The following is a 20,305-nucleotide window of genomic DNA, read 5'->3' on the forward strand; positions in this document are numbered from 1 at the left end:
GCACATGCCACCATGCCCAGCTACTTTTTTGTATTTTTAGTAGAGATGAGATTTCACCATGTTGACCAGGTTGGTCTCAAACTCCTGACCTCAAGTTATCCGCCTGCCTCCACCTCCCAAACTACTGGGATTACAGATGTGAGCCACTGTGCCCGGCCCCTTCCCTTCCCTTCCCTTCTTTTCTTTTTCTTTTTCTTTTTCTTTTCTTTTCTTTTTTCTTTTCTTTCTCTCTCCCTCTCTCTCTCTCTCTCTCTCTCTCTCTCTCTCTCTCTCTCTCTCACACGGTCTTGCTCTGTCACCCAGGTGGGAATGCAGTGGCACAATTATCATGGCTCACTGCAGCCTCAACCTCCTGGACTCAAGCATCCTCCCACTTCAGCCTCTTGAATAGCTGGGATCACAGGCACACACCACCATACCCAGCTAATTTTTATTTTTTAAAATTAATTTATTATTTTTTTTGTAGAGATGGAGTCTTCCTATGTTGCCCAGGCTGATCTCAACCTCCTGGGCTCAAATGATCCTCCCACCTCCGCCTCCCAAAGTGCTGAATTACATGCTCATGATGGGGTCTTGGGAGCATAAACTCACAAGGTGCATTAGTCTTCACGCAGTGGAAGCAGTAAAGGAAGACAGTGGAAACCTCGCTGTGGTGTGGCCTGTAGGGGAACAGCCTGTCTCTGGCACCTGGCTGCATCCCAGGCTGTTGCTGCATCTCTGTCTAAAGACCTAGGCTCTGCTTGAGGGTACTGTATTCCAAAAATAGGAGGCGGGTCCCTGCTGAACCTCCTTGGTTCTAGCCCTGGGAGCTGCTGCCAACCTGTGTGAACAGTGGGGAGTTTGTTCTCCACCACATCCCCAGGGCCCAGCACAGTGCCTGACCTGTGTGGTTGGGCTGTACAGTTCTCCGTGTAACTGATGGGCTCATCTGTTCCATGGGCTGCCCTGGGCCATGGTGCAGGACACAGTAGAAAGTGAACTGGGCTTCATCTGTAGCCCTGCACTTACTAGAGTGTGACCTTAGGCAGGTTTCATAGTCTCTCTATGCCTCTGCTTACACATCCATAAAATGGGGATATTAGAAATCATAACTGAGGCCGGGCGCGTGGCTCTTGCCTGTAATCCCAGCACTTTGGGAGGCTGAGATGGGCAGATTGCTTGAGGCCTGCAGCAGTTCGAGATCAGCCTGGCCAACATGGCAAAACCCCATCTCTACTAAAAATGCAAAAAATCAGCTGGGTGTGGTGGCGCACGCCTGTAGTCCCAGCTACTTGGGAGGCTGTGGCACAAGAATTGCTTGAACCCAGGAGGCGGAGGTTGCAGTGAGCCAAGATCGTGCCACTGCACTCCAGCCTGGGTGACAGAGCAAGACTCTGTCTCAAAAAAAAAAAAAAAAGAGAAAGAAAGAAAGAAATCATATCTGATAGGATTATGAGGATTTAATCAATCAATCAATCAGTATTCAGAAAGTACTTAGATCAGTGCTATCATGTGTCAAATAAGTGTTTGTTATGTGAAATATGTGGATCAGTGACTGGGGCCCAGGTCCTGAGTGCCCGGGTGCTGACCCCTGGGCCTGTAGGCCGCCTAGATCTTACCACTCTCGAGATCCCAATTTATCCTGTACTGAACAGCACAATCATTTATGTACCTCTGAGAAGCATTGGGATGTGGTGAAAGGAGCACTGGACTGGGAGTTAGCAATCCCAGCCCTGCCACTCAGTTTCTGTGTTTCCTTGGGAAAGCTACTTTCCCTCTCTGGGCCTCAGTTTCACTGGCTGTAAATGGGAAACAACAGTGAAAGATCTCTGAGGGCCCTCTGGCTTAGATAGCTTGGCTGCCAGTGACTCCCCTATCCTGCCCTAGGCTATACACTGGGAGGCCCCCCAACCCTGCTGATTTGTGTCTGGAGCTATGGGAGGCAGAGGGAAGTGGCTGCCCCAGGGCTCCTCCAGTCATGGGATGCTCTCCTATCCAGGCCTGGCAGGCTCTGGGCCTTGGGGCACTGAGCTGCTCTACCCTTTCCTCACCATACTATGGTCCAGAGCATTGATGAATGTATTCTGGACTCGTTCTGGACCTAGCACACTGGGTTGGCAGAGCTGCTTTGCCCATCACAGCATAGGGTGTAATTTTGGAGTCATTAGTCTCACTGCATGGCTAATGTCTGCCTCCCTCACTGGACTGTCAGCTTTGTGAATGCAGGGCCCAGCCTATCAGTTCTCCACCACATCCCTGGTGCCCAGCACAGTGCCTGGCACACAGTCTATGCTCTGTAACTGTTTGTTGATTGAAAGAAGGTGACAACTCAGCTGAAGCTCAAGGGCACCTCTGACATGAAGGAATCCTATATTCAGGCTCCCCACCTTAAGAAAATCTTATCCCATGCACCAGAAATTCCATCCTGGAAACCAGCCAGCCTCATTGGTGATTGGTCAGCTCCATTGGAATTGGCCATCTCTTGAGACTCACCTCCTTAGCTTCCCAGGCCAAGGGTGAATCCTGCTTTTCAGGAGCCAGCAGGATGACAGCCTTCCAATCTAGAAGGTTCCTGGGCCCTGCAAGGACTGCCTTGGTTCTGCCCCCAGGGACAAGATGAAACACTGGTTGGAGTTTGTGAGTGACCAACTCAGAGGAGGCCGAGTCGACCTGATAAAGAATGTTTTCTTGTAGCAGTGTTCATGTGTATGCTTGTGTGTGTGAGAGAGTCAGGAACAGAGAGTCAGAGATAGACAGAGGCAGGGATACAGGCAGAAACATCCCGAGACCCTGGGGGGGTCTCTACCATAGGGAGAGAAAGAGACAGAGAGACTGTGCTTCAGCCTAGGTGGCCAAGGTGGGCGGGCTGGGCACGGGAAAATAGAGGCTCCTTCAGTCCATTTTCTCTGTGCCATCATCCCAGGATGCCTGCTGCTCTGGTGGGAGCCAGTCACATGTTGGGCATTCCCAACTTGGGTCTCAGGGACAGCCCAGGGTACATTTGTTGACATCGTGACAAGCTGCAGTGCCAGAGAACAGCTCTGTGCTGGCACAGCAGCGTCTTGCAGTTGTCGGGCTGTATGGTGGTTAAGAGTGGGCAAGGTGAGTAGGATCAAGTAGTTTTCAGTCCTGGCTATACAGCCAACTGGCTGTGTGACTGTGAGCAACTTCCTTTGCCATTCTGTACCTCGAACTCTTCATCTGTAACTGGGATAATCATAGTCCTCCTCACAAGCTGCTGGTGAGGATTCAGTGAATTAATGCAGGCAGAGCTCTGGGAACAGGGCCTGGCACGGAGTTCATGGTCAAGAAAGGGTAGCCAAGAGCCAGCTCAGAGAATCCTCTATTCATCCCACAGGTGGGTGGGTCAAGGTTAGCAGCCCCATTTTACAGGTGAAGAAACTGAGGCTCAAAGAGGGGCAGGAACTTGTTCAGTGACACCCAATCAACTAGTGCTGGAGCTGGAACTGGAGCTGGGGACCCTCTCCTCCCAGTCCAGGACTTGTTCCACTGCCCCCGCAGTTCCTCCTTGGGGATGTCGCTGTCATTCACTAATTGTAATGGGCTGTTACAGTCCAAATTGCCCTCCCAGCTGTCTGTCTCCGGGAGAGGAAGCCCCAAGTTCTCTTTCCACCTAGGATTCCCCAGAGTTTAGCATTCAAAGATTCAGCTGTGTGCTGGGAAGGGATTGAAGCTGCCACCCGTCCCCCCCCCCGGGGGCGGTCACATTCTGGAAGTCAGCGTGTGCTGGCTTCAGGACCCTGGGTTCAGTTGTAGCCTCCCATTGGGACAGGAACGGCATCGGGGTGGGGGTGTGACAGGGAAGCCTCGGTGATGATTGGCTTGGTCTTGTAGGGAGCGGCTGCCGGCAGGCTGGCTGGAGGCGGCTTTGCGCTGCCCCAGCCTGGGAGCCCTCAGGATGTGTGTGGGGTGGAGCCTGCTAGGGATCCCAGTGCCACGGGGTGCTGTTGTGAGGGATGGACGCCTCTCCCCCTGGAGCAGCACTTTGGGGCCAGCTTGGGCCCTGGGGACAAGCCGCAGGGGACCCACAGCCCATGCGTGTGAGCATGTAACCCGGGAGCCAGCTGGGCCCCTCGCAGGGTGGGCAGAAGGACGGGCTGGCCCAGGACTCTTCTTTGAGACATCCCGGACTCCATCTCGGATGAAAGTGCTTTGAGAAACCACAGAGTTTTCTGTTTAATGGAAGAAAGAAAAACAGCCTCTCTCCAGAGTGGCGGTGGCCGGCTGGACAGGGTGTGTGTTTGGGAAAGTCGCTGGAGGAGGAGGAAGAGGAGGAGGACAAGTAGGAGGAGGAAGAGGAGGAGGGATGGGTGATGCAAGGGTTTTTAAAGCGCTACCTAGATGTGGGAGGTGGAACCTGGTCATTTGGTTCTGCTTTTCCTAGCAGGTATTGCTCCCCTGGGGAACTTGGGTAAGTCCATAAATAGCTCTGCTGACACAAAGGAGCTCTGTCTGGGGAAGGCGGCCGCTTGACACGGCCGCCAGGAGCTGCCACAGCCACGGCCGCCCGCCTGCGGGAGGAGCCGGGTGGAGACCCGGGCGGGCGAGCTGGCAGGAGCAGCAGCCAGGAGCCGCCTGGGTTCCTGCTGGAGTGTGCTGGGTAGGTGCCTTGGTGACAGGGCTGTGTATGTGGCGGGCGGGAGTCCAAGCCACCCTGTGCCCCTGTTTCTATTGTTTCTTCCCCAGGGCAGCCATTGATAGGCATGTTGCAACCAAACCATTTGTGCTCTGTTCTGAGATAGCTCTGTGTGTGTGTGTGTGTGTGTGTGTGTGTGTGTGTGTGTGTGTCTGTCCAGCTGTCTGTCTCAGGGGCTGGGAGCCCTGCAGGTTTGGGGGGATGCTTCCTCTGTTGGCTGCTCCCCACTTCTAGGCTGGCCAGCCAGCTTTTCTTTCTGGGAGAAACAAGAAATGTTTGGTGGCCAAGAAGTCAGGACACTGCACGGGAGGGGAGCTCAGTCAGCAGGGTTTGCTATTGTGTCAGGGGTGCTGGCCACACACCAGGCACCAGGGATGGAAGCTTGTGTCTAGTTTCACTGGCGGGGGAAGAGATGGTCTGTGGAACTAGTCTCAGTGGGTAGCCTTTGGTCCCAGAGACGGTCTCTGCTGAAATGTCCACTGGAAGCACAAGCAAAGATGCTTTGCCTCCAAGCTCCAACCCCGTGGGAGAGGACCTGCACCTGCTTCCTTGGCTCCAGCTGAGACCCATCAGGCAGGAGGTGGTGGTAGAGACAGGCTCACACCACAGAGTTGGCCACTGTGAGCAGACAGAAGCTAATTATTTTCCCAGCCTGGAGGGCCCACATCTCTATTCTTGTTCCGGGGTGTCCAGGAAGAACCCTTGAACCCTAGGACTCAGGGCAGGAGGATAAACCTGGACCCAGAAAGGGAGGAGCCTAGTCCAAGTTTGAGCAGCAGGTCTCTGGCTGAGCAGGACCAGGATGGAGGACTTCTGCCTCCTAGAACAGCAAGAACAGGATATGTGGGAAATCATTTCCCTGACCTGAGCTAAGCATTATAATTCAACTTTAAATCTGACCCTCCTGGCCTGAGAAGCTTGGTACACCAGGCCCCGCAGCGATGCTTGAAAACTTTCCACATCCTGCTGCCCTCAGGCCTTCTGGCTGGGTGGCTATCTGGCTCCCTCTCCCAGTGCTAGAGTGGGTACATCTCCTCGAGGGAAGGAGCTGCAGAGGCTGCCCTGCTGGTGCCTGCGGGATCCCAGCCAGGGCACTGCAGGCATAGTCAAAGTTTCCACCAAGGCCCCTTGAGTCCTCTGCGCCCAGCCAAGGGGCACTTCCCCTTTTCCCTAGCCCTAGCACGTGGTGTGGCTTAGCCTAGGACAGGCCCTTCAGGGAGCCGAGTTCCACAACAGGGCTCATTGCAAGCCCAGACTGGCTTCTGAGAAGCAGGCAGATGGTGAAGATGAGGCAGTTGAGGCAAGTGACCACTCCTCGTGAGAGGTCTCCAGGGCTTTAAGCCAGAAATTGTTGATGGGGCTTCTGATTATAAGTACGTGGTATCAGTGAAATCATTGCACTTCCAGGCTTCCTTGCCTTTGCACATGCTGTTCTGGCTACCTGGAAACCCCTCCCCTCCTCTCCCCTTCTCTCCCCTCCTCTCCCCCCCGCTCCCCTCCCCTCCCCTTCCCTCCCCTCCCCTCCCCTTCCCTCCCCTCCCCTCTCCTCCCCTCCCCTCTCCATGTCTTATTCTATCCAAACTTCCACAGCTAGAGCAAATATTCCAGCCAGAATGAGTCTGTCCATTGGTGGTGGTACCCATGAATATTGTTTTGTATCCTATTTATGCAGAATCTGGGCCTTATTCATCCCTTAGTCACAAGGACCTGGCCAGGGGCCTGGGGCATGGTTGGAGAGGGGCTTTGCATTGTCCTGGCTAGGGCAGGTTTTCTTTGAGGACAAACACTGACGTGCAAGTCAGCTGTGTCTGCCCATCTCCTAGCTCTGTGCCTGGCATAGAGGGCCTGTCAGGGAGCCCCTTTAGGAGAGGCCTAGGCTCTGAATGTCAAAGTTGTGTCCATAGGGCCAAGGGATGTGGGCTGGGTTTGATAGGAGGTGAGGTGGGGAGGATTTTGGCTTCATCGTGGCAGGGACCATAGGGAGAATCCACTCAGGGGTCATGCTGGGCTAGGTGGTATCCACAACATAGCCTGGGCCATGACGAGTGGAGGGGTATCCCTGGCTGGTTGAAATGCAGTGCTCAAGGTCCTTTGAACAGACTACAGGGGGTTGGAGCTCAGCTCCCTGGACCCTCTTGGGATGGTGCCAACCAGAGTAGGTCTGGGGGGATTGATCCTCAAGTCAGTGGTCTGTGTGGCTCCCTCAGAACAGGCACAGCTGAGGAGAGAGTGCCTAGCCTCAGCTGGGTCCCTGGGGGCCAACAGCTGCCTCCCATGTGGCCTCTTAAGGCCCTGGAGATGGCAGTCTCTTTGCCTTCTATTAGGTTGGTGTGAAAGCAACTGCGGTTTTTGCCATTAAGAGTAATGTAAAACCACAATTACTTTTGCACCAACCGAATAGATAGCTAGATAGAGAACTGAGGCAGGAGAGGAAGGACTTGCCTGAGGTGACGTGCGACTCAGCAGGAAAGCAGAGATAAAAGCTCAGGTTCCCCAACCCAGGCCTCTCTGTACTGCACCAACTGGCTGTCTGAGTATCCAGGTTTCATCCTGGGGCTCTCTTTTTCTGGACTCACCAGTTACATGTCCCTTTTGGACCTTCGGGCTTACTGACTAGAGCCCTGCTATCCTCTGGGAAAAGCAGCGTGTGCAATAGACAAAGCCCTTGGTCGGTGGGCTGGAGACTGCAGCACCTTCTAGTCCCTTCTTACTGATGATCTCAGGCAAATATGCCTTGTTTCTCACCTCAGTTTCCCCTTTGTAGCAACCAGGGACTGGGCCAAGTATTGCCAGGTGCCTTCCAAATATCCAGTTCTCTGATTCTCTGCAGGCCGTTTCCTCTTCCTGGCTTCCAAGAGTCAATGGTCAGGGCCAGGGCTTGGTGCAGCAGGGAAGCAGCCCCCAGCCTGTTCCCCAGGTGCCTCTGGGCAGGAGGAGGCTTCTCATTGCAAGCTGCAGCCCAAGCCGAAGCTGGGAGGTTTGTTGTTGTTTGTGGAGCCAGATGGTTTCCAAGATGTCATTGCTTAGGGAAAACCATCATTCCTCCCAGGAATAAACAAGGCTGCTTATGGCTCAGCCCCCTAAGCCTGGAGAAGCTGGAGCCACTCACAGCAGACCAGCCAGGCTCAGCCCCATGGAGTGCTGCCTGCCCCTACACAACCAGCTGTACCCTGGCTTCCAGGATTGGAGTGGGGATGGGGGCAGGATGGTGGGAGGGGTGTTAGAGCCATAAGCCTCTTGGGAAATCAGAGCTTCCAGGCACAGACGAGAGGGAAGAGGGTCCCAGGATACCCTCTTCCTTCTGGCAGTGGGCCTAAGTCATCACTTGAGATGTATGGATAGCTGTCAGGTATGCCCTGTGCTCCAGATGGCCAGGGCTTCTCCCCTCTCCCTGCCCTCCATGGGCCAGCCCGCTTGCACCTGGCACCATGGCTCAGGCTGCTGCTGGAGAACTGTCAGCGGCTCCCAACTTAGAAAGGGGGGTGTGCAGGAAGTTATTTGGAACTGGGCATGCTTTTCACTACATAACCAGGGCTGTCTGTGGTGTCCTCAGTTACCTCTTACTGGGGTTAGCTTTGGGCAAATAGCAGAGCTTGGGGACTTCGGGAAGGGTGGCAGAGGGTAAGGGAACAAGGGGAGAGGCAGAGAAAGGTCTTGGTAGCGCCTCTGGGGACCAAATGACTGGCAGGAACCTTGACAGCAGGCTGGAGGCAGCCAGGAGAAGGACTATGGAATGGGAGGTGGCATGGCTGTGCCACCCGTCAAGTCAAGGGTTGTAAGCAATGTCCAGCCAGAACATGAAGTCTTCACTTCTGAGACCTCACTTCCTGCAGTTAGTTCCCAGTTGATTCAAACAGCAGCAGCTCTGTACTGTACTCTCTGCCTCTCTCCCTTCCTTGTCTTCCTTCCTTCCTTCCTTCCTTCCTTCCTTCCTTCCTTCCTTCCTTCCTTCCTTCCTTCCTTCCTTCCTTCCATGTGTGTTAAGCACCTACTGTGTGCCATGTACTTGCAAATTACTGGAGGCATAGATCTAAAAGTTCCAATCTTTAATCTAGTGCCAGGATGGTCAGGTAATGGACATTAACAATACAGCTTTAATGGAGAGGCACGGGGTGGTGGGGGGGAGCTGTGGGACCCACCAGGGAAGCACCCAGTTCAGACTGGGAGCCTCAGCAAAGCTTCCTACAGGAGGTGAAGCTGAAGGTGATTGTACAGATTCTTGCCCTTTGAAGAGCAGGTCTCCATTCCAGTCTATCCACCCCTCTGAGATGTAGACGTGATTCCCTCCATGGAAATTGTTTTTGTGAGTCCAGCCTCATGCTCCTCCTTGTCTAGGGAGGTTGTATAGGAATATGGGCTCTGGACTTGAGGGAAGGCTCTCTCCTACCTTACAGTCGTGTGCTCTTGGACAAGAATGGAGCTTCTCCTACCTTTATGTCCTTGAGCAGTGGTCTAGTCTCCTCGGGTTAAATGAGATGATAGCTGTAAAGCACTTAGACATGTTTCATGTGAATGGACTCTGTGTCCTGCTAGCAGTGGGAGTGCCACTAGCGCCTATCTCATGGGTGGCTGTAATTAAATGCAGCGATGTACGTGAGGCGCTTGGCATGAGCAGGCATTCAGGAGGCAGCACGGCAGCGTTTTGCTGGAGGGAAGCAGTTGGAATGCGCAATCAGAGATGTGTACAAAGCAAGGAACTCACTGAGGAGCAGTGAGCCTCAGCCCAGGGAGCAGAGGAGGAGACACTGGGATGAGGGGTTTTATTTGTTTTTAAAATAAACCTTTTAAATCGAAGTATAGCATACTTCCAGAAAAATCAGAAGAATATAGCCAATGAATTTTCACAAACCATACACCCCATCCAGGTCAAGAAATAGAACATTCTGGTACCCTAGGAATCCCCACAAATAACCCTCTTTTAGCTTCTGTGACCTCAAAGGTAACCCCTGTCCTGACTTCCTTTTTTTTTTTTTTTTTTGAGGCAGAGTCTCACTCTGTTGCCCAGGCTAGGGTGCAGTGCACTGCAACCTCCATCTCCCAGGTTCAAGCAATTCTCCTGCCTTAGCCTCCCCAGTAGCTGGGATTACCAGCGCGTGCCACCATGCCCAGCTAATTTTTGTATTTTTAGAGACGGGGTTTCACCATGTTGGCCAGGCTGGTCTCGAACTCCTGACCTCAGGTGATCCGCCCTTCTCGGCCTCCACATGTAGTGACTCTACAGGCATGAGTCACTGTACCTGGCCCTTGTCCTGACTTCTCTCATTGATGAGTGTAGCCTATCCTTTGTGTAAATGGAATCATTGAGTACATATTATTTCATGCTGACTTCTTTCGATCAGCATTTTGATGGCAAGATTCATCAATAATATTGTATCAAGTTGTATTTTGTTTATTCTTGTTGCTCTGTGGTATTTCCTTGTATATACCACCACAGTTTAATCTACTGTTGATGAACATTTGTGTTGTTTACAGTTTGAGACTATAATGAATGGTGCTGCTATGAATATTCTCATACATATCTTTTGATATACTATGGATGCTTCTGTTGGGTAAATACTTAAGTTTTGCAATTGCTGAGTCATAGAGTTGTACAGAGTTAGATTTAGTAAATACCATGATATTATTTTCCAAAGTGTGACGGGAATACACTCACTTCAAGCTGTACATGAAAGAGCCTGTTATTCCATGTCCGTACCAACATTATTGGTATTAGATATTGTGATATCTAATTGTGGCTTTAATTTGAACATCCTTGATGTCTGGTGAGGTCGAGTCCCTTTTTCATGTGTTGACTAGCCATTTGGATGACCTCTTTTGAAAAGTGCCTGTTCAAGTCTTTCCCTCATTTTCCTATTGGATTTTTTTTTTTTCTGATTAATTTGTAGGAGCTTAAACAATATTGTAGATATGTGTTTATTGTTGGATATGCACATTCCAAATATCTCTTCCCACTCTGGGATTTGCCTTTTCCCTCTCTTAAGGGTATATTTGAAGAACACAAGTTCTTAATTTTAACGCAGTCCAATTTGTTAATCTTTTTTCTTTTATGGAGAGTGTTTGTTGAGTCCTGTTTCTTTGCTTATTACAAGGTTATGGACATATACTTTTATGTATTCTTTTAGATGTTTTATGTTTCATATTTAGATCTAAAATCCACTTGAAATAGATTTTTGTCCGCTATATGAAGTACAGGTCAAGACTCATTTTCTCTGGATAAATATTCAATGTATTCAAAATCTAGCCTGTCTCACTATAGGGCAATGTCACCTTTGTCAGAAATTGAGGGGCAATACATGTGTGGGTCACTTGAATTTTTTTTTTTGTTTGTTTGTTTGTTTGTTTTTGAGACGGAGTCTCGCTGTGTCGCCCAGGCTGGAGTGCAGTGGCGCTATCTCGGCTCACTGCAAGCTCCGCTTCCCGGGTTCACGCCATTCTCCCGCCTCAGCCTCCGAGTAGCTGGGACTACAGGCGCCCGCCACCACGCCCGGCTAGTTTTTTGTATTTTTAGTAGAGACGGGGTTTCACCATGTTAGCCAGGATGGTCTCGATCTCCTGACCTCGTGATCCACCCGCCTCGGCCTCCCAAAGTGCTGGGATTACAGGCTTGAGCCACCGCGCCCGGCCTAAAGGTGGACAGGGGAGGGGAAGGTGCTCTAGGCAGGACGTATGGTGTGAGCATAGGTTTAGAGGAGCCTGAGGGTAGAGTGTATCAGACTGGCTGGAGGGAAAGGAGGAGAAACAGTGTGGTGGAGAGGTTGGCGGGGGCAGAACACACAGGGTTAGAGGATGGGACTTTATCCTAAAGGGATGGAGGCATTTTGAGCAGGAGAACAATATAGGCAAGTTGGTGCAGGGCTGAGGGAGATAAGATAAAGTCTTATGACAGATGGAGGCAGGAGGGTGGGTTTGGAGAAGATGGTAAATTCAGCCAAACCTAACCCTGACATCACCCCCAAGCAGAGATAGGGTGCGCCTGCCTCAGAAGGCAGCAGTGAGGCCAAGGGTACCAGAGGCTTGGGAGGGTGACCTTCAGCCACAGGGTTGTGGCTTAGTCTCATGTCCACATGTCCATTCTGGTGTCCTCGAGTGAAAAAGACTCTTTTTTCTGGGTGGACCCCCACCACCACCCAGTTCCCCCAGAGCTGCAGGCCCTGAAAGAGGAGGGCAGTGGGGCAGACTGGGGCAGACAGAAAAGGAAGGGAGCATATCTGGAAAGGGGGACCTTTCTGTTCCTCCTGCCCTTGATGCCCCCACAAGGAGACCTGGCTATGCCTTGGGCCCTGAACTCTGATCTTTCTAGGCTAGCTGAGATGCAGAGCTGGACAGACATGCTGGGGAGAGCAAGACCCAGTGAGGGGAGTGATTTGGCCCAGGCCATGCAGTGAGCCAGTCTGACCCAACCTAGGGGCAGGCTGAGCACAGACTCGTCTGCCTTCTCAGCTTCCAAGTTTCCTCCCCTGAAACCTGCAACTAATAGGACTCCTGTTCTAGGCTGCTGTAAGGGTCAGAATATGCCAAGTGCCCTGTCCCGGAACTGGATGCAGGAGAGGGAGCTGATGATGTCAATGATCATGATGAGAGTAACAATTATGATTATAGAAATTGCAGATGCTTATTGAGCACTTACTAGGTGCCAGGCCCTATGCTAAGCCCTCTCCACAGAGCTGTGATGTAGATACTCAGTATTCACATTGCCATTTTACAGATGAGGAAACCTGAATAGGTTAAGCAGCCTGTGCAGTGCATTGACCTAGGAGGTGGCAGAGCCAGGGTTTGAAGCTAGATTTGCTGGTCTCCAAGCCCCAGTTCTTCATCAGCAATAGGCTTCCTTCCTTCCACCTCTGGCTTTCAGTTGTCCCTATTCTCAGAGCTGTTGCTTGGAGTTAAAACCTTAGTTTTTGAGTTGGTCCCTGGTGCCCACTCATGAGAGAGTCAAGCTGTGGAGAGGAAGGCAAGGAGCAGAGGCGCACCACCATGGGCTACTGTGTGCCAGGCACTGCCTCCGTATGCCCCATAGCAGCCCTGTGAGGAAGCGGCATACTGGCTGTGAGGGAGGTGGCACATGGGTAGGAAGTAGGATTCACCCCCAGGCCCTCCTGCTTCCAAATGCTGACCTCATGACTGCAGCGCTATTTGTGTCCTTCCCTGAGGTCATCCTGGCATGGCAGAGCTTCTTTGATTAACCTAGTATAAAACATCACAGAGAAGCCATACACTTCTAGCTCTCCCCACCTGGAAGGGGCCCCGGGAGGGAGAGGATTTGGGAGGGTCACCAGGTGTACAGAATTCTGCACTGCCCCTCCCAATACCAGGTGTCATTTTCCTGCCCCTCAATATCCAACCATGTGGAGTTTGAGCAGGGCCCTTGTGTCTGGTATTGCTCACCATTGCCTAGCACAGAGCCTGGCCCAGGTTTGTCCTCAGGAAGCATCCTTTGAAGGAAGGGAAGGAGGAAGTGAAGAGAGCAGGAAAGGAGATCACAGAGGAGTAGAAAGAGCAGGGCTTTGGAGTCAGGCAGACAGTGGTTTCAATTCTGACTCTTCCACTGACTTGCTTTTTGATCTTGTGTAAGTTACTTAACATCTCTAAATCCTAGTTTTCTTATTAAAAATGATACTGATCTCACAGGATTGTTGGAAGTAGAGCCTAAAGTATAAAGCAACTGTCACAGTGTGCGGCGTGCAGTAGATGCTCAATTAATGATCTCTCTCTCTCTCTCCTCTTTGTCATCATTATCTGTTTCAAACACCTCTAGCTTTACCTTCCCTACCTCTGCAGCACTAAGTAAAACTGCTTTCAGGGTAACATCGGAATTCCTTAATATATCCATGCTCCTGCCCCATCCACCTCCACTTCCTTGAATGTTCCCTGCTGGCTCTGGCTCAGCCTGGAATATCCTGTCCCATCTTTTCCCCCATTACCTCCTCCCAGAGCCATCCTAGTTGTCCCTGCTGCCTCTACTTCCACAGCCTCCTAGGGTGGTAGCAGGTGGGTGAGAGATTGATCTGGCACCTCCAAGGCAGGGAACATGGCTTGCTGCTGTTTGGCAGCAATAGCCAGCACAGGCCCTGGCACATGGCTGCAGCTGTGTCGGTATTTGCTGAGTAAGTCTTGAGGGAAATGGTGTGAATAAGCCAGACATGATTCTGACGAGCCAAACAGGACCTGCCCAGGGCCATGACAGCAGGGCAGGCTGGGTCTTGGCAGGGCAGCAGAGAGCCTTCTAGCCAGGGCATCCGAGGCAGATTGAACCAGTCCTCACAGGGATAGGCAGGAAGTGGACTTGAGGGATAGAGAGCTTAGGGAAATGAGATGGCCCCAGCACACACACACACGGAGCAGGCAGAAGAGCAGAGTGTCGGGTGGGAAGGGGAGTGAGGATGGATCCCACAGGCGAACCGATTCCTCAGCAGAGCCCCAGGGGGGCCTGGAGTTCCCCTTCTTACAAGGTGTCAGTCACTACTAGCTCAGGAAGAGACTGGGAACTCCCCTGCTCTCAACTCTCAACTTCCTGCCTTTCAGAGAAGAGAGTTGGAGGTGTCGAAGGGGTGTTTGGGGTGGTGGGTGGGGACAGAGACTACGAGTCCACCCCACGTTGAAGCAGTGGTGTCAGAAACAGAGGCGAGAGGAGAAGGGGCCTGGTGGGGGGGTGACAGGGCAACACCGTGCTGAAACCCAGACCCCAGGAGCCGCCTCCCCACCCAGGGAGAAGCTGGGCATCCAGGCAGGTGGTGGTGGGTCTCCAGCAGGCTGCAAATGGCATGTCCTTCTGGCTTGGTCAGGCGATAGCCAAGAGTAGGGAGGGTTTCTGAGGGGCCCTCCTATCTCCTCTTTCCTCAGGGATTCCCTTTCCGTGAGTGTTGGCTTTGTCCCTGTGCAGGGGTGAGCTAACCCTCTGTTCCTCAGTATTGCTTTCTGTATAGTGGGTGCGCTCCCTGCTGTGGTGTGCCGCCCTCCTGAACCTCTGACAGAGGAGCTTCAGTCTGTGGTTGAATTCCTCCTTTGCCCCTCTCTCCTCCTGCAGTTGGGCCTCTGTTTGGGAAACATGAATGGGTAGCTGCCTCCAGGGAACTTGCCAGCCCCCAATCCTGCTCCAAGGTCATGCCTCTTCTGCATAGGCTCCTCATTATAGAGAGGGTTTTATGTGTTAGAACTGGTCCTGGGCAAGGTTCTGGGCTGGATTTTAGTGCTGATTCTGTTGTATGACCTTGGCCTTATCACTTCCCTTCTCTGGGCCTCACATAACAGACAGTTACCTTGCCTGTTACCTGATGCCACTCTCTAGAATTGTCTTGGGAGTCAGAAAAAAGTAAAAAGGCCTGGGCCTTATTCGTAGGGAATGTGATGCAGTAGGTCTTAGATTGGGTCCAGACAGGCATTTTTACGATGCTCCTTAGCATTTTTAAAAAATTAGTGTGTATTTTGTATAAGCTCCTGGGTGCTGCTGCTGCTGACTCTTGGGCTGCACTTTGAGGCTAAGAGTCTAGATGGTCCTGTGAAGTTCACTGGATTGTTCTTTCTTTCTTTTTTTTCTTTTTTTCTTTTTTTTTTTGAGACACAGAGAGAGTCTTGCTCTGTCACCAGGCTGGAGTACAGTGGCATGATCTTGGCTCACGGCATCCTCCCCCTCCCGGGTTCAAGCCATTCTCCTCCCTCAGCCTCCTGAGTAGCTGGGATTACAGACACCTACCACCACGTCCAGCTAATTTTTGTATTTTTAGTAGAGACAGGGTTTCACCATGTTGGCCAGGATGATCTCGAACTCCTGACCTCGTGATCCGCCCTCCTCAGCCTCCTGAAGTGTTGGGATTACAGGCGTAAGCCACCGCGCCCGGCGATTGTTCTTTCATTCATTTATTCATTCATCAAACACTTCAGGTGGGGAGTGATCAGATGTGAGGCTAGAGGGAGACAGAGCCCAGGGTCTTCCAGGGCTACAGAATTTGGACTTTATCTGAGAGGTATTGGGGAGCCAGCCACAGCAACGTTTTAAGCAGAGGAGTGACAAGTTGAGGTTTGCATGTAGACAGCTCCCCTGACATAGCACAAAGAATGGCCAGCAGGGTCTGCACTGCCACTGTGAGCCCCGCATCATCCTGATGGGAGATGACAGTGGTCTGGAGGGAAGTGGTGGCAGTGGACATGGAGAGAGTAGAAACATTCTTTTTAAAAAAGATGAATCAACTTTTTAATTTTTTAATTTTTTTATTTTTTGAGACAGTCTCACTGTATTGCCCAGTCTGGAGTACAGTGGCATGATCTCGGCTCACTACAACCTCTGCTTCCTGGGTTTAAGGGATTCTTCTGCCTCAGCCTCCTGAGTAGCTGGGATTACAGGTGCACACCATGTCACCTGGCTAATTTTTGTATTTTTAGTAGAGACGGGGGTTTCACCATATTGGCCAGGCTGGTCTCGAACTCCTGACCTCAGGTGATCCACCCGCCTCGACCTCCCAAAGTGCTGGGATTACAGGCTTGAGCCATGGTGCCCGGCCTCAATGTTTATTTTTTTAGAGTAGCCTTAGAAATTAGCACGAAGTACAGAGAGTTCCCATATACTCTGTCCTCCTTATTGCCAACCTCCCTAATGGAAAGATCCTTGAAGTTGTATAAGTGATGATCAGGATTTGAGGACTGACCATGGGGGTGGCCGTGGAGGAAAAGGAGGAGAAAATGCTGGCCAGTTCCCTGGTTTGGGCAACTGGTGGTGGCTTCATTGATACAGGGGTCATGAGAGGAGGGATGATGGACTTGTAGGGAGATCACACATTCAGTGTAAGGCTTGTTGAGTTGGGGGCACTGATGGGATATGCAGAAGGAGGCCTCCATCCCTGTCCCTGGGCTGCAGCCACACGGCTGTCCTCTGTCTCAGCAGCATGCTAAGGCTCTTCCTGGTCTGGGGCCTTGGCCTATGCTGCTTCCTCCTCTAGTGAGCCCCGCCCTGCCCCTTGAGCAGATTTCAGTCTCCACCCATTCCACAGGGTGGCCTTCCCAACACTCCCCTGGACTCTCTCACAGCACCCGAGGGTTTTCCTTCACACCGCAGATCTTGGTTTCTGTTTATCCTGTGTTTACAGCAGTGATGACTTGGTCAATATCCCTCCTTCCTCTCTAGTTTGTAGGCTCCACAAGGACAGGGATCGTGTCTTTCTTATTCCTTCCTTTATGCGCAGAGCCTAGAACAGTGTCTGGATGCAGAACTATTCCATGAGGATTTGGTGAATGCCTGTGGCATCTAACTCAGGAGAGGGGTCTGGGCTAGCGGTGTGGACTGCGAGTCATCAGTAGCCAGATGGTACAGATAGCGATTGTGGCCCAGGGAGTGGATGGGTTCCCAACGGAGTGGACAGGACTGTGATGAGAGGGGCCCTGCAGCAGGTCCTGAGGGACAGGCAGACAGGCCCATGAGAGGATGGAGAAGGGGTCAGTGGAAATTCAGGGAGGGAGCTGTTAAAACCACACCGTGCTGGGGTGACCGTAGCTATCGTTTATTGGGTGCTCATGTGTGCCCTCATGGTGCTGAGCTCTGGATACTCGTTAGCTCATTTATTCCTCTCAACATTGTGAGGAGGTTCTAGAAATCCTGTATTCTAGAAATCCTATGTTATGGCTAAGGAAACTGAGGCACAGAAAGGTTAAGCCCAAGGTCACCCAGCAAGTAAGTGTGAAGTTAGTATCTGGAGCTCCCCCTAATGTAAGCACCGCCTCCATCCTCCTGAATTTTGCCAAACCTGCTGTGTTGGAGAGAGTGGAGGTAGAGGGGACGAGAGAATGGCCTGGAGGGTCTCTGAGCTGGTGATGGAGGAAGCACTGGGTGTGCCAGCCTCTGGGTGGTCAAGAGGCCAGACCTGGAGGAGCTGGGCTGACGCTGAGCTGGGAGAGCTAAGTGTTAGCTGAGCTGTCAAGGTTCCTGGAAGCTAGCATTGAGTCAGGGACCTGAAGCTAGGGAACCAGAGCATGCCACGCTTGAAGGAACAGCCCATCTTGAAAGCCTGGAGGTCCAATGCGGGGCAGGAATTCTAATAGCCTCTCCCTTTCTCAAAGGACTTTACAGTTCACAGAGTGCCTTCCTGCCCTTTCTCAGACTTGGTTCCCTCAGTCTCTGGCATAGGAAGCCGCAGGCATCCTCACCCTCTTTCATGGCAGAGAAAACCAAGCTTGGAGTGGGGTAGCTTGGGGTCACACAGCTAGCAAATGATGGAGTGAGGATTCCAGTCCAGGTCTTCTGGCTGCATGTCCAGTGCTCTGTTGGTAAAATCCTGGCTGTTAAGGGCCACCCTGAGACAGAGGCAAACCCCAGTTTACACCCCCCAGTGCAGGAAGTGGTTTTCGAGGGCAGATGCGGAGCCCGGCATCCATGGTGGCTGTGATGAATCATCAGAGTGAGAGCTGCAGGTTGTCCCTGGGTCAGCAGACCTGGCTGCTCAGTGAGTAGCTGTGTGATGTTGGACAAGTCACTTCCAGCAGCCCACCACTACCCCCAACCCAACAGTCAGTGGGCGTCTGGGGCCCAGGAGCCAAAGCTGGTATGAGTGTGAACTCTGGGTGTTACAGCTGCCATCCCTCCTTAGCCTGTTCCGAGCTCTGGATTGGATTTGGGAGAGGATTTGATTAGGTCCTAAACAGTGGCTCCATTTAGAGGGCCTGGTTCATTTCCTGTGTGCTTACAGCAGATGAGACACGGGCAGAATTAACCTGGTCTAGTCAAGCCAAAGAAGTGATGGATGGGAAAGACAGACCCGCACCTCGGAAGGGCGGGGCAGTGGCTTCCAGCACTCTGGACCCAAGGCCCTGGGTGAGCAGGCTGGTCTCCCTGGCACCCTGGCTGGATTCTTATTACTCCAGCTGGTTGTAACAGCTGCCTCACAGGGTCCCCAGCTGCCTGTACTTCCTCTATCAGAGCAATCCCCATGCTCCTTGAGACTAGTTGTCTAACCTCTGTTTTTTCTGCTTAAGTGAGGGCAGAGATTGTGTCTGACTTGTTCCCTGCCATCCCCCCAGTACCTACCTCAGTGCTTGGAGAATGAATGAATGAATACATGAATGTGTGCATGCCCCAGTCCTCCCTGCCACCCACAAATCCTGCCCACATTCCCCGGAGCAGCTTTGACACAGCACAGCTCTGCCTGTGGCATTTCGTTGCTCACAGGGCAATCCCATGCCCACCATGTGTTCTGCAACCTCCCCCTCATCTTTGCCTCCCCTCCTGTCCTAATTTTCTCCTACACTTGCCACCCCCACCCCTGGGTTCTCGGGTGTCCTGTAATTGCTCCGGAGCTCCCGTCAAACCACTTCCCACCCCAGCTCTCCCAAGAACACAGGCCGTACCAAACCTGCATGCAGTCCCTGTTCATACAGGCCTGCCTGGGAGCACAGAAAACCATGAGCTCTGGGCCCTGTTCACCAGCATCTGCTGGTGTGGGATGCACCCAGGTGAGGGGCCTCAGGCAGGACTCCGGGCTGTTCCTCCTCCCTCTACAGCCCCCTGAGGGCCCCAAACACTTGTGTGTAAGGCTGCAAGGAAACAGGGAGAGACCCTGGCAGGAGATGTGAATTCTAATCTTGCATCAGCCTCTCATTCTCTTAGGTAATTCCCATACCCTCTGGGACCCCAGGTTTCTTATCTCTAAAATAAGACCATTGATAGCTCCCATTGTGTCAAAAGCTTTTCCAGGGCCAGGCACTAGGAGGAGACTCAAACAGTCCTGTAAGTCCAGTGTGATATCACTGGGCTCAATTCTAGACGAGGAAACAGAGGCTCTGAGGCGTTGAAAGGCTTGGCCGGAGTTGCACAGCTAAAAAGTGGCCCCATTGGGATCAAAATCAGCCTGGCTCGGGTATCTGAGCACATAACCACCGGGCCCTCTGCGAACCTTCCGTCTTGGTTAGTTTCTCAGCTGATCCCACTGGGTAGGGGCCCTCTGGGGACAGCACCCCTTCCTGAGCGGCACTTCCCCTCCTGGCTTTGTTTGGTTTGGCCTCGATTTAGAACAGAGTTGGCAGAGGCAGGCTGACTTGCATTTCTGGTTTTGGGTTTGTTGCTGCACTTTCCCCAAGGGGTGGGCGGGCTCCGACTGTCATCACCGCTGGGACAGGCCTGGGCCCCACCCTCACCACCCAGGAAAGGGGAAATGCAGCCTGCTCCCCACTCAGTGCCACTCCGTGCCAGGCCCTGAGGGCACCCGGTTGCTGCTTCCTTCCGCCTTTCCCCAAGGACTATCAGAGGCAGGTGGCTGGGCCGGGGGGTGGGTCGGGGGGAGGTCTGGCCATGCGGTAGGGTGATAGGACTGAGGGGCCCCAGGGAGCTGGCTGCAGGGCAGTTTGTTCCTCCTGATGGAGAATGCTCCCTGGTGGGTGGGGAGATGGGCTGGGGACTGGGTTGCTCATGGGGACAGAGATCAGAAGTGGGCTTGAGAAGAACAGGGCCAGAAGGCCTAGGCTCTGGCCCCAGCCTAGCCCCTGATTTGTGCAGGGTGGCTTTGGGCAAGTCACTAAGTCACTGTCCAGACTGGGCCCTCAGCCTTCCTGTCTACCCAATGGAGGGTCTTTCTGTCCACCTGGGAACAGCCTGATGGGACTGAAGCACAGCCCTTAGTTTCCAGATGAGAATTCTGGACTGGAGGCCCTGACATTCCAATTGCCAACACTGACTCTGGTGTTTGACAGAGT

At 52.5% G+C, this 20,305-nt stretch overlaps 1 protein-coding gene across 7 annotated transcripts in view; it reads left to right on the forward strand.

Annotated features, from left to right (window-relative positions):
• Positions 1-20,305, forward strand: part of LOC105487061 (regulator of G protein signaling 3) — a 131,927-nt gene that overhangs the window by 95,279 nt on the left and 16,343 nt on the right. Inside the window, exon 1 of one of the 7 annotated variants that reach the window (XM_011750343.3) lies at positions 3,930-4,233. The exons of 4 other annotated variants lie outside the window; for them this stretch is intronic. In XM_011750343.3, the coding sequence (XP_011748645.1) occupies positions 4,180-4,233 (54 nt within the window). In that variant the 5' untranslated portion in view covers positions 3,930-4,179. Of the gene's footprint in view, positions 1-3,929; positions 4,234-4,508; positions 4,601-19,775; positions 19,862-20,305 lie in introns of those variants that run through there. 2 more of the 7 variants (XM_011750345.2, XM_011750346.2) reach the window with 2 other exon arrangements.

Source organism: Macaca nemestrina, chromosome 14, assembly GCF_043159975.1.
Source record: "Macaca nemestrina isolate mMacNem1 chromosome 14, mMacNem.hap1, whole genome shotgun sequence".
Lineage (NCBI taxonomy): Eukaryota > Metazoa > Chordata > Mammalia > Primates > Cercopithecidae > Macaca > Macaca nemestrina.